The sequence below is a fragment of the Mobula hypostoma genome, chromosome 21, assembly GCF_963921235.1.
Source record: "Mobula hypostoma chromosome 21, sMobHyp1.1, whole genome shotgun sequence".
Taxonomy (NCBI): Eukaryota; Metazoa; Chordata; class Chondrichthyes; order Myliobatiformes; family Myliobatidae; genus Mobula; species Mobula hypostoma.
In genome coordinates this window covers 39690500-39705021 of record NC_086117.1, presented here as the reverse complement: position 1 = coordinate 39705021, position 14522 = coordinate 39690500, and the positions used below count along the sequence as shown (strand labels likewise).

General features: G+C 42.6%; 1 protein-coding gene across 2 annotated transcripts in view; it reads left to right on the top strand.

Annotated features, from left to right (window-relative positions):
- abca2 (ATP-binding cassette, sub-family A (ABC1), member 2) overlaps window positions 1–14522 on the top strand; it is a 583930-nt gene that overhangs the window by 248798 nt on the left and 320610 nt on the right. For both annotated transcript variants that reach the window (XM_063073801.1, XM_063073800.1), the window contains exon 6: window positions 4636–4740. In XM_063073801.1, coding sequence (XP_062929871.1) covers window positions 4636–4740 — 105 coding nt within the window. The remainder of the gene's footprint in view (window positions 1–4635; window positions 4741–14522) is intronic.

Below are 14522 nucleotides of genomic sequence, written 5' to 3'. Positions count from 1 at the left end.
GACTGAGAAGGAAGGGGGAAGATGCCAGAATAAACAGATTCCTCCTCCTACAGCCCTTGACCTTCCCCACTCACCTGGCATCACCTGTCACCTTCCAGCTAGCCTTCTTACCCTCCTCCTACCTTTCTATTCTGGCATGTTCTCCCTTCTTTCTCAGTCCTGAAGAAGGGTCTCTGCCTGAGACGTCGACTATCTTCATAGATGCTGCCTGACCTGCTGAGTTCCTCCAGCATTTTATGTGTGTTGTTTTTGTATTTTCTGCCCATTGGGAGTGGGGAGAAGAGGGAATATCCAGGGTGGGTGGGGTCTTCTATTATGCTGGCTGCTTTAATGAGGCAGTGAGAAGTGCCGACAGCCTATGGGGGTAGACTTGTTTCCTTGATGTGCTAAGCTGTGTCCACAACTCCCTGCAGTTTCTTGCGGTCTCAGGTGGAATAGTTGCCATATCAAGCTGTGATATTTACAGATACAATGCTTTTGATGGTGCATCGATAAAAATTGGTAACGGCTGACAAGGTCATGCTAAATTTATTTAGGCCCTTGAGGAAGTAAAGGCATTGGTGAGCATTCTTGGCCTTGACATCTATGTGGTGGACCAGGGTAGATGTTCACTTCTAGGAGCGTGAAGCTCTCAGTCTCCTCAAACTCTGCACAGTTGATGTGGATGTGAGCATGTGCACGACTCCCCTTCCTGAAGTTAGTGACCCGCTCTTTTGTTAAACTGACGTTGAGGGAAAAGTTGTCATGGCATCATGCTACTCTAGTCTTTTTGAACTTACTTGAGATATGGCCCACTATGGTGGTATCATCTGCAAACTTGTAGTTGTAGTTGGAGGAGGATTTGCTGTACAGTCATGAGTGTATATGGGTGAGGACGCAGCCTTGTGAGGTGCCAGTGTTGAGAATCCTGGCTGAAGTGTTCTTGCTTATCCCTCCTGATTGTGGTGTATTTGTCAAGAAGTCAAGGACCGACTTGCAGTGAAGTGTTGAATCCCAGGTCTCAGGAGTTTGGTGATGAGTTTGCTTGAATTTGAAGTATTAAAGGCGAAATTGTCATCAATACACTATAGTCTAATGTAGATATCTCAGGAGCATCTGGACAGTAAAGATGTGTTTAGGCAGAATATTGTGGGTGGCATGGTAGTATAGTAGTTAGTCTAATGCTATTACAGTATTGGTGACCCGGCTTCAGTTCCTCCACTCTATAATTTGTCTGCAAGTTGTCCCTTCTCTCTATGATCGCAAGGAGTTCCTCTGGATATCCTGGTTTCCTCCCACATTCCAAAGGCGTATGGGTCATTGGGTTGATTGGTCACATGAGTGTAATTGGGTGTCACAGACTCGTTGGGTCAGAACAGCCTGTTACTATGCTGTAGCTGAATAAATAAGTTTTAATAACTCTTTCAAATAAATGACTTGCTATTCTGATTCATTTTACATTAGTAATCAAACAAATTTCCATATTGTTTCCTGTTTAAAAAGCACAGGAAAATCAGTATAAACAGAATGCATTTAACAGTAGTCAATAGTAGAAGAAACCCAGTAGATAACATCTAAATGCTGCTGCCGTCTCTCAACTTCAAAGAGCTCCATTCACTGATAGTCGTTGTACCATTGCCAGGATCGTCTAGATGGGTTCTAGATTTATTGCACACTTGGAAAATTAGTTTACTTTTATGTGTCTCAGTAGCATTAACTTGAATGATGTCTGTGTACTGGAGTTGTTTCCATTGTTCCAACCAGGGAATTCAGTTAAATAGGTTTAACTATGAGTGCTTTTTCCTTGTTCTCTGTTGGAGAAAGGAAAGAGGGTGGTGAGAACAGCGGTAATGTACATTTGGTGGCCACTTCATGTTGAACCTCCTGTACCTAATAAAGTGGCTAATGAGTATATGGTTGTGGTCTCTGCTGCTGTAGCTCATCCACTTCAAGATTTGATGTGTTGTGCAGCCCAGAGTGCTCTTTTGCATGCCACTGTTGTAACGCTTGGTTATCTGAGGTACTGTCACCTTCCTGTCAATTCTTCTCTGACCTCTCTCATAAACAAGGTGTTTTCACCCACAGAACTGCTGCTTACTGGATGTTCTTCTCTTGTTTCTTTTTGCATCATCCTCTGTAAACTCTAGAGCAGGGGTTCCCAAATTTTTTTTTATTGCCATGGACCCCTACCATTAACCGAGGGGTCTGTGGACCCTAGATTGGGAGCCCCTGCTCTAGAGACTGCTGTGCACAAAAATCCCAGGAGATGAGCAGTTTCTGGGACACTTAAGCCACCTTGTCTGGCAGTAACAATCATTCCATGGTCAAAGTCACTTGGATCACATTTCTTCCCCATTCTGATGTTTGGCCTGAACAACAGCTGAACGTCTTGACCATGCTCTGCATGCTTTCACGCACTGAGTTGCTGCCACGTGATTGGTTGATTAGATGTTTGCATTAATGAGGAGGTGTACAGGTGTACCTAATAAAGTGGCCACTGAGTGTATGCGATAGGTTACAGGCCAAGATGGTCCAGATGACACACATTGTTCAAGGGAGGGTGATGAATGTTCATGAACCAGTGCTGCTCTGCATGGAGCAATATAAATTGAAGGAGAGAGAGAGGCAGGGAATGAAAGAGAAAAATCAATACTGAAAATCTGAGGTCCAGAACAAGCAGTTGCTGGAAATGTCAAATAAAAGAGAATGCTCGAAATATTTGATCGGGTAACATGTGAGAAGGAATAGGTCAATATTACAGTGGATGTCTTTATGTCAGGGCTTGCCAGTTATGATAGAAATAAAGCTAGTTATCTGAGATTGTTGAATTCATTAGGAGTCCAAAGGGCTGCAAGATGTCTGGATGGAAGATAAGTCCACATTGGAACTTGTTGGAATAGTATAGGTGGTCAAGTTCCAAGGCTAGAGTGGAATAGAGAATTAAAATGATCGGCGACTGGAAGTTTAGAACATAGACAATACAGATCCTTCGACCCACAATGTTGTGCCGACCATGTAACCTACTCTAGAAACTGCCTGGAATTACCCTGTTTTTCTCAGCTCCATATACCTATCTAAGAGCCTCTTAAAAGATCCTGTTGTATCCACCTCCTCCACCATCACTGGCAGTGCATTCCAAACACCCACGGCTCTATGTGAAAAATTTACCCTGACATCCCCTCTGTACCTACTTCCAAGCACCTTCAAACTGTGCCCCCTCGTTACCTCGTATTGAGTCATAAAGTTACAAGCACCAGACCCTTCAACCCAACTTGGTCATTCCAACAATGGTGTCTTCCTAAACTAGTCTATTTTAGCTGTACAAGACAAAGGAGCAGAAGTAGGCCATTCGGCCCATCGAGTCTGCTCCACCACTCCGCCATGACCTAAACTATTCTCCCATCTAGTTACAATTTCTGGCTTTTTCCCTATATCCCTTGATACCCTGACTAATTAGGTACCTATCAATCTCCTCCTTAAACACCCTCAATGATCAGGCCTCCACAGCTGTATGTGGCAACGAATTCCATAAATCCACGACCCTCTGGCTAAAAAAAAATTCTCCTCATCTCTGTTTTAAATGGGTACCCTCTAATTCTAAGACTGTGGCCTTTTGTCCTGGACTCACCCACCAAGAGGAACAGCCTTTCCACATCTACTCTGTCCAACCCTTCCAACATTCGAAATGTTCCTATGAGATCCCCTGTCACTCTTCTATACTCTAATGAATACAGTCCAAGAGCCGACAAACGCTCCTCATGTGTTAGCCCCTGCATTCCAGGAATCTTGGCAAATAGATCCTTAAACCTCCCTGCTTTCTGTCCAAAGCTTTGCTGTCAATAAAATAAGGAGAGGGAAGACATACAACATGGAAGCAGGCTCTTCAGACTACGGAGGTCTCCATCAACCAGTCCCACATTAAACCCATTTTTAATCCCCACATTCTCATCATTCCCCCCCCCCCCCCGATTTACAGTAATTTACAGTGTTCGGTTACCCTACCAACCTGCACATGCTTGGACTGTAGGAGAAACCCAGACTGCCCAAGGAAATCCTACATGCACAGAAGGACAACATGCAAAATCCAAGCAGACAGCACCAGAGGTTAGGAATGAACTTGGCTTTTTGGCACTGTGGCTCCATCAGAGGTGTCACGGTGTCACCCATAATATATTCCACGTCATTCCAGATCCTAGTGTTCAGATTTCTTGGTTCTCCAACCATGCCTTTGATACCCCAGTGTTTCTCAGATTGTGATCCTACATGCATTGCTCTTCCCAGGAAGACGTCAGTCATCAAAGACTTGAGTCTGATGAATATACCAGAAATTATAGGTGAAATAATTTTAACTGGGCAATGTGTTTGTTTAAGATCTAGAAGTAGTTCACAGTGGGTACTGCTCCTACTTAATAGAATCACGGATGAGGAACAGCAGGGAAGATCCACCAGCTAAATTCTTCAAAACTCAAGATGACACAGAATAGTTATGCTGCAGGCAGTGTTGCACATTAGGTATTTAAACAGACATGAGGAAAAAAATATTCACATTGCTAACTATTATTAAGGACAAATCGAATGTGAATGTGTTTCTTTTTGTGGTAATTAATCTCGTTGGGCAGTTAATTAATTCTTTTGGCCTGATTGTTTTTATTTTAGGTATTCCGCCTTTGCTTTGGATCGTATCCATCAGCTATAGACAGTGAACTGGACAGCGATAACTGGGATGCATTTAGTGCTGGAGAGAAACTTCTTCGGCTAGAGGTAAAGTTTCTTTGTATCCTCCAGTAGCAAAAATAGAATTGACTCCCCCATTTGAAGTAGTACATACAGTAACACTCCATGAATCTGGCAAACTTGGGATGGTAGTGGTGTCGAACTCGGAGGTTTTCCAAACTACCAACTGTTGTTGTTCCTTCAGCTTGCTTTTAATTCACTTTTGATCCAATTTCATTTCAATGAACTGGGTAAGCTTGAGGGAAACACTACCACCAGTGCAGTGGTTTCAACAGCACTTTGCAGTGACCCAGGTTTATACATTCTTCCTGTGACTGGGTGGGTTTCCTCCAGGTGCTCTGGTTTCCTCCTACAGTTCAAAGATGAGCCAGTTTGTAAGTTAATTGGTAGTTATATATCGTCCTGTGATTAGGCTAGGGTTAAATTAGTGTTGCTGGATAGTGCAGTTGGAAGGGCTGTATCTCAATAAATAAATAAACAAACAAACTGAGTAGGTGTAAAGGGGGTGTGGATCCTGGGCAGAGCGGGAACTGAAACCCTGCTGAGTGGAAATTGCATACATCACCTGATGAGGCAGGTGCTGAACCATCAGGATGGTTCAGAGAGTGGACTATCAGAGTGATGAATGATTGTCTCCAAAGACCAACACAAAATCTTCAATGCATGTTGTGCAGTAAACTCATTATAATATACATGGAAGGTGTTGCACTAGTTTTCGGAGATGATCCTTCATTTCATCCCCCCCCCCACTCTGAAATCCTCTGTGTCCATCAATCCCCTCCAGCCCTTGTTTCACCATTCCCTCTCTCCTCTACACAAAAACTGCTCAGCAATTATTGAGCTGAAAGGGAGGCAAAGACAGGTTTAGTCTAGACTTTGTGTTGCAATAATGAAGCAATCTTGGGAAGATTGGGTTTCGGCATGCTGCAAGGTGAACTGCATCAAGGCATGGTTATGAGACCTTAAAATAGAGAATTTCCACATATGAGCAACACATGCAAAATGCTGGAGGAAATTAGCAGGCCAGGCAGCATTTATGGAAAATATTACAGTCGATGATTTGGGCCAAGATCTTTCAGCAGGACTGGAGGAAAAAAAAGATAAGGAGTAGATTTGAAAAGTGAAAGGGGAGAGAGAAACACAGGGTGACAGGTGAAATCGGAAGGGGGAGGGATGAAGTAAAGAGCTGGGAAGTAGATTGGTGAAAGAGATACAGGGCTAAAGAAGGGGGAATCTAATAGGAGAGGAGAGAAGGCCATGAAAGAAAGAAAGGGGGGAGTCGATGGAAAGGCAAAGAGATAAGGTGAGTGAGGGAAATGGGGAATGGTGAAAGGGGGCATTACTGGAAGTTCAAGAACTTAATGTTCTTGCCATTGGGTTGGAGGCTACCCAGATGGAATATCAGGAGTTGTTCCTCCAACCTGAGTGTGGCCTCATTGTGACAGTAGAGGAGGCAAAGGATTGACATATTGATATGGGAAAGGGAAGTGGAATTAAATCAGGTGGCCACTAGGTGATCCCGCATGTTCTGGCGGATGGAGAATAGGTGCTCGGTGAAGTGGTCTCCCAATCTACGTTGGGTCTCACCAATCTACAGGAGGCCACATCTGGAGCACGGAACACAGTATATGACCCCAACAGAACCAAAGGTGAAGTGTTGCCTCACCTGGAAGAAGTATTTGGGGCCCTGAATGGTAGTGAAGGAGGAGGTGCAGGGGCAGGTGAAGCACTTTTTCCACTTGCAAGGATAAATGCCAGGAGGGAGATCAAATGGGGAGGGATAAATAGGCAACCCGTTGGAGATCACAGAAGTTATGAAAAATAATGTGCTGGATGTGAAGGCTGGTGGGGTGGTAGGTGAGGACAAGAGGGCTCCTATTCCTGGTAGGGTGGTGACAGGTTGGGGTGAGAGCTGATGTGCATGTAATGGAAGAGATGTGGTTGAGGGCAGTGTTGATAATGGACGAAGGGAAGCGCCTTTCTTTGAAGAAGGAGCACATCTCTTTCATTCTGGAATGAAAAGGCTCATCCTGAGAGCAGATACAGTGGACACAGTGGAATTGAGAGAAGGGGATGATATTTTTACAAGTAACAGGATGGGAAGAAGTATAGTCCAGGTAGCTGTGAGAGTCAGTAGGTGTACAATAGATAAGTATTATATAGATATAGTAGATAAGTTGAATCCAGAGACAGAAACAGAGAGATCGAGAAAGAGGAGGGAGGTGTCAGAAATGGACCAGGTAAATTTGAGGGCAGGGTTGAAGTTGGAGGGGAAGTTGATAAAGTCAACGAGCTCAGCATGGGTGGAGGAAGCAGCTCCAATGCAGTCACTGATGTAGGAAAGGTGGGGGGTGGACACTAGTGTAAGCTTGGAACGTAGACTGTTCTACGTAGTCGTCAAAAAGGCAGGCATACTGTAGATGGGACCCATGTGAGTGCCTTCTGTTTGAAGGAAGTGGGAGGAGCAAATTGAGAAATTATTAAGAGTGAGACCAAGTTCCATTAGGCGGATGAGAGTGGTTCAAAACACATTCCATTTTGTAAATAAAATTGTAATTTATTCATGTCACTTGTGTCCTTTTAAGATGGACGTAATTTCCAAGAAAAAAAGAGAAGTGTTTACTAAAATCTTGGTGGATATTATTTCCTCAAACACTGTCATTTAAATAGATTGCCTGGTTGTATATTCTGCAAATCCTGCAAAATAAATGACAGCCATAAATAAATTCTGAAAATACCTAATTACTAGCTAGAAATGCTGTGGCTTGAGTTTGTGAATGGCTTCACGTCATTGCATGCTTTCATAACATAATAAACTCTGCTGCTGCTGGAAATCCAAAGCCGCATGCCTGCCTACCTACCTGCCTACCTGAACACAGCAGGTCAGGCAGCATCTATAGAATTGAATGAACAGTCACTGTTTCAGACTGAAATCCTTCTTCAGGACTGGAAAGGAAGAGTGAAGTTGCCAGAATAAAAAGGTGGGGAATGGGGAAGGAGGATAGCTTGAAAGTGATCGGTGAAGCCAGGTGGGTGGGAAAGGTAAAGGGCTAGAGAGGAAGGAGTCTGATAGGAGAGGAGAGTTTTTCCATAGGAGAAAGGAAAGGAGGAGGGGACCCGGGGGAAGTGGTAGGCAAGTGGGAAGAGTAGGGAATGGAAGGGGTGGGGGGGGGAGGGAATTATTTTTAACCAGAAGGAGAAATCAATATTCGTGCCATCAGGATGGAGACTATCTGGACGGAATGTAAAGTGTTGCTCCTCCACCCTGAGGGTGGCCTCATCATGGCACAAGAGGAGGCCATGGACTGACATGGTGGAATGGGAATGGAATTGGAATTCGAATGTTTGGCCTGCTTTTGACAGATAGAGTGGAGGTGCTTGACAAAGCAGTCCCTCAGCTTATGGTGGCTCTCACCAATGTTTTCTGTTGCTTTCAGATTGATTACATCTAATTAAGTATTTTGAAGGTGTGATGTTGGGACCACTTCCTATTTCTTGTGGGGCCACCTGTCTTGATCCTGGGTACGGATGACTTTTGTGAATGGATTTGGGAGAAATTTGTGTGTCAAGTGGTGTGCAGTCTGTCCCCCTCCCCTCTTCTAATGCTTAATTTCTGCAATTTGCAAGAATATTAGTTGTACTGTATTACGGATGTCATTTATAGTAGAAGGCATCACCCAGACTTAATTGGACCTACATTGGTAAACAATTTGCGGGAAGTCATGAACTGGGATTGCTGCAGCATTAATTAGGTTACACCTCTAACCTTCACCACAAATCTAACTTTGCCCATGGAGTCTGGTAGAAGAATGGGTGGATGATGTCACCCTGAGGGATGAGAAGGATTGTGAAATCAGTCATAAGTCAGGACCAAGAAAGAGAAATAAGACTTGCAAAGCAAAAGTTATGGCTTTCCAGCTGAAAAACCCACCTTTCAGATTGATCACCTATTATTGCCATTAAGTCCTTCACACTAAGTTTCAAGATGACTTTGATCAGACTCATTGTTGACATGAAATGGAGCCAGCTGTAGTTGCATACAGTTGCTTGGTGTGTCTGCACTGAAAGTAGGGCAGCTTCAGCAGTTAATTTTCCATTTCAGATTCATCATTAATTTAAATTTGCAGTGGCAAAGCACTCTGGTTGTTAAGGCTTTTGACACTCAAGTTCGTAAGTGTCACATGTCATTGCTCATTTCTAATTTACAGACAGTGCTAAGTTAGTATAACATTTCAGGTAATCATGAAAATAAATTAGCCTCACAAGAAATGAACCACTTGACCTATAGTAAGGATGAAGTTACTGCTTTGAAGAGCAGTGAGAAAATTTCAGGGATTATTTCTGAGGAGTCTTGAGTTTGATGCTGAACTGAGATTAATTTCATAGAAAGGGCAGAGAAGCTGGTCCTTCAGTGTGCTGAGTCTATGCTGATTATTAGCAAACCCATTGACTCTAAACCTACCAGAAGAAGTGGGATCTCCCAGTGGCTACCCATCTTAATTCCCATTCCCATTCCAATATGTCAATGCACGACTTTCTCTATTGTCACGATGAGCCCACATTCAAGTTGGGGGAACACCACCTTATGTTCTGTCTGGGTAGCCTCCAACTTGATGGCATGAAGATCGATTTCTCAAACTTCTGGTAATGCCCCATCTCCTTTTCCCTGCTCACCTTATCTCCTTACCTGCTGATCATCTCGCTCTGGTGCTCCTGCCCCTTTTCTTTCTTCCATGGCCTTCTGTTCTCTCCTGTTGGACACCCCCTTCTCCAGCCCTGTATTTCTTTCACCAATCTACTTCCCAGCTCTTCACTTCATCCCTCCCCCTTCTGGTTTCACCTACCACCTATCACCTGATGTTTCTCTTTCCCCTCCCCCACCTTTTAAATCTACTCTTCATCTTTTTTTTCTTCAGTCCTGCCAAAGAGTCTCGACCCAAAACATCGACTGTACTTTTTCCCATAGATGCTAGCTGGCCTGCTGAGTTCCTCCAGCATTCTGTGTGTGTTGCTTGGATTTCCAGTATCTGCAGATTTTCTCTTGTTTGTGACACTAATCCAACATTGACATTACTTTCATCGTCCCCCACATCCTCATTAGCTCTTCCCAGATTCTACCACCCCTTCACGTACTAGAGACAATTGACAGTGGGCAGATAACTTACCAACCTGCGTATCTTTGGGATGTGGGAAGCAACCAGACCATCTCAAAGAAATCCACACAGTCACAGGGAGAACATGCGAACTTCACATGGACAGCATCTGTGGTCAGAATTGATCTGGGGTATTTGTCGCTTCAAGGCCTACTAGCTGCACCACTGTGTTGCTCACAGTCAAATTAGTTACTTTTTGGATGAAACAGTTAATGGAGAGAAAAATCTCAGTGTGCCCAACATAGTCTGTTTCAAAGGTTCAAAGGTACAATTTAATGTCAGAGAAATGTAAACAATATACATCCTGAAATGCTTTTTCTTCGCAACCATCCACCAAAACAGAGGAGTTCCCCAAAGAATGAATGATAGTTAAATGTTAGAACCCCAAGGTCCCCCCCAGCTCGTTCAGCATTTCCTTCCACCCCATGATTTATAGTCATCATCTTGAGTTTGTTGGAGCTGATATTGCCATTTCTTTCTCTGAATGGATTTTTTTGAGTGAAATTATTAGCAGGATAGGAGGATGGGTGCACCAATCGGTAATATCATAGGTTGGGTCACATTGGTTCCCTGAAGAATGGCCTCGGCCTGATATGTCGTCTGCTTATTCATTTCCATTGATGCTGACTAACCTACTGAGTTCTTCCAGCATTTTGTGTGTGTTGCTTTGGTTTTGGGATCTGGATTGATAGGAATTCCTTCTCTTGTTGCCTGTAAGGATTTCAAATGGATAGGTCTTCAGTCCATATTGGACTTTGGGGCAGCAGAATTAAACTCCTCATCTGACTATTGTTGAAGTTTGCTTTGCTAGTGTTTATACTCCACCTGTTCTGAGAAAGAGAGAGTTTAACATGTAAGCAGAGGAGCAGATTTCCAGTTGTTGGAGGCATCCCTGGAGATGTTACCACATGGCCTCCTGTTTCCAGCAATCCCACCTGGGCACAAGTTCAGGTGTAACAAATAAGCAACTGTTGAAAGAAAATAAAACAGCATGGGTGGCAATAAAGGCTCTTTAATTTTCCTCATGTGCTGCCCACAGAGGTCACTTAGAAATTGATCTTTAATTTCAGAAGTCTGAAGTCTGCAGAAAAATCCTGGAGTTTTGCCAATCTAAAGTAATGCTTTCCTCCGCATCCATCTGAGAATATGAAACGCTGAGTGTATGGAATTGGATGCATCTCCCTTCCAACTCAATGAGCACAAAGACCTATGGAAAAAAGTGGCATGTTCCTTGCACTTCAGTCAACAGGAATGAGTTCATTCATTGAAATCTGACCTGGAGCTCAAAATGTCCTATTGAGACATGGAAGATTGAACAATGGCAGACACAATAGGTGTTCTTTATAGGGAACAAGGTTTTAATATTAGAGAAATATTGACACAAATTCATAGAGTTGTACAGCATGGGAATAGGCCCTTCAGCCCGTCAAATCTACACCTACCGTTGAGGATCCATCCACAATAATACTAATTTATTCCCAAAAACTTCCCTTAGATTCTACCAGTCATTACACACTGGGTTGCTTTAAAGTGGCTAGATAACCTACTGACTGATCTTTGGCATGTGGGAGGAAACTGGAGCACCTGGAGGAAACACATGTGGCCATGTAGAGAACTTGCAGACTCCACACAGACAGCCCAGGAGGTCAGCATTGAACTGGGCCTCTGGTGCAGTGAAGCACCAGCCCTACTGCCTCGTGCCTGTCCTGTTCTTTTATGTATGTTCAGATATGTCTGTACAGGTCTTTTCTTATTTTGAATTGAGTACTTTCCGACTACTGACTTTGTGTTGGATAGTTGCAAAGTATTTTATTTGAAGTACAGTGGATTCCGGTTAATTAGGCCATCAGTTAATTGGGATAGCTGCTTATTTGGGGCAACTCTTAAAGAACAGAAACTAATCGAGAAAGTAGCTGGGATTCTCTGTTTATTTGGGCCAATATACTGGTTAATTGGGACAGGAGTGTTCAAAGACACATTTATTATCTAAGTAGACAACTCTGAAATTCTTCTCTGGATAGCCATGAAACCAAGAAAGAAAATAAAGAAAAGAAAGGCAGCACAATTGTCAGTCTGCAAATCCAACCACCCCACACAAAAACAACAAACAAATGGAGCAGGCACATCGACCCCCAAATCCCTGTCCCTGCACAAAAAAAATGAGGAAGATCAGGTGAAAAACACAGAATTTAAAAAAACTATAGGACTACAAAAAAAATCTATGGTCCAAGACCTCACCCAAGATGCAGAAAACCTGGGCAACCTTCTCCGGGCACAGTGGCAGGCCTCTCTGGTACAAAATGATCAAAAGCCAGGCAGCCGGCACTCACCCTGCACACTCACTTCAATGCTTCAATCTCCTTCATTGTGTTAATGGGTAAATAGTGGAAGCTTTAAGTGGCGAAGTGGAGTCAAACATTGGCTGGCACCTTGTCCCGTAACCTGCCTGCTGTGGGGTTCACACATGCTGCCTCTTTCTAGTTCAAAGTGTATGTATTATCTAAGCATGTATATAGTATTCAACCTTGAGATTCGTCTCCTTGCAGGTAGTCACAAAAAAAACACAAAAGAACCTACTTAAAAAAGAAGACAGTCAAACACCCAGTGGGCAGAGAGAGAAAAAAAAACAAATCATACAAACAATAAAAGTAAGCAAGTAGCATTCAGAACTAAAGTTTTACTGAAGACACGAAGCCAGACATCACTGCAGCTGGAGCAGGACACAGCCTCAGTTCAACACAGAGCTAAACAGTTTCTAACTAGTGTCAGCTGCATGGCCATTAAACACTGCACCATGCTGAGAACGAACAGTATTTAAATGGTGTCAATTGTGTGTGTTTGTGCTCAAAAAGCAGTGATTTTTGTTACTGATAGCTGGTGCTAAGTAAGCAGTAAAACAATTCAGAACTATTTTGTTTGCTGGGGTTTCAAGCATTCAGGCTTAGATACGCCAGAAACAACCGTGAGTGAAATAAAACAATTTCACTACTTCAACAAGTTAGGAACGACAAATAATAGAAGGCATTGACAATCATCTTGAAAGTTACATTTAAAATGAAGAATTTGAGGTTGTTGTCATCAAAAGCATTGTACAAAGGCAGTCCATTATCTGCACTAGGTGTCTGCACTGATTTTGTTCATTTATAGTCAATCACAGCAGCGTACACTGGGTGAATTTCTCCGTTGATAACATACACAAATTTATAGTTCTAAATAATATTGATGGTGTTCTAATTCATTCTGTATTTCATTTAATTTCTTAATTAAAATTTAAATTCTTAATTTGTTACTTAGCTAAAGCGTAGTTTGTCTTATTTTTTAATATACCTTTTTCAGAACATGAATCAGGTTTATTATCATCAGCACACATCATGAAATTTGTTAACTTAGCAGCAACAGTACAATGTGATATATGATCATGTAGAAAGAAAAAATAAATCAATTACAGTAAGTATATATGTATATTAAATAGTTAGATTAAAAATAGTGCACAGCAGAAATAATATTTAAAAAAAAGTGAGGTAGTGTTCATGGGTTCAATGTCCTATTAGGAACTGCATGGCAGAGGGAAGAAGCTGTTCTTGAATGGCTGATTGTGTGTCTTCAGGCTTCTGTACCTCCTGCCTGATGGTAATAATGAGAAGAGGCCACGTCCTGGGTGATGGTGGTGGGGGGGATCCTTGATAATGGATGCCACTTTTCTGAGGCACTGCTCCTTGAAGTTGTCTTATGGATACTATGGAGACTAGTACATATGATGGAGCTGACTAATTTTACAACTTTCTGTAGCTTATTTCGGTTCAGTGCAGGAGCCTCAATGTCAGACAGCGATGTGGCCTGTCTGGTAGTTTTTAATTATGTATTTCTATGGAACTTCAGCCAATTAAGGCCAAAATGTACTAGTCCAGATGTGTCCCAATTAACCAGAATCTACTGTATATAATAATTATTGCAGCTTTCTGAAAATCGTCTGTTTAAAGTGAGGCAATTCAAAACATTTTTAACCATTTTATATTAGTGTTCTGGTCCTAAGGCTGGTACGCATCACCACTTGATGGGAAGTGGGTCTATCCCCACTGTGTAGACACAGACATGAATATTAATTTCACGCATACCCTGTTATGAAGTAGAAGACTAGTTTTTTTTCAAAGAAAACTATGGTAAAGCACATATTAATCTTTGAGTCAGCAATAAGGCAAGGCTTGGAACAGGACTTAAAACAAGCAATCTACTTTGTACCATGAATGCGTCTTGCAACTTGTCTTTGAAAAAGCCAGTATGTACTTGTTTGGCCAAGTGGTAACCTTCTGCTCTGTGTTACTGTCTGAAAATCAAATTCATTTGGTGACAATAGTCTGGTCTCCACAGTTGATTGTTGGATCAAGTGTCTAGTAGTCTCCACTCAGGCTGATGGTCCGGTGGTTACAATATGTAGCCTTGTGTTTTCACGAGGGTAAGCTTTATGAGGCTCTGCTGCCCAGATACGAGCATGGGTTAGAGGTGTGGTTATAATATTATGATCCCCATTTTTGGTGTCGGTCAAAGCTCTGCATTATAATGAATCTATGTAAACTTGCCCAGTGATACTCCCCTTTCCTAAGACTCTCAGATACAGACTATTTTTCCACTGTCTCTGTCTACTTAGCTGGAGAATTT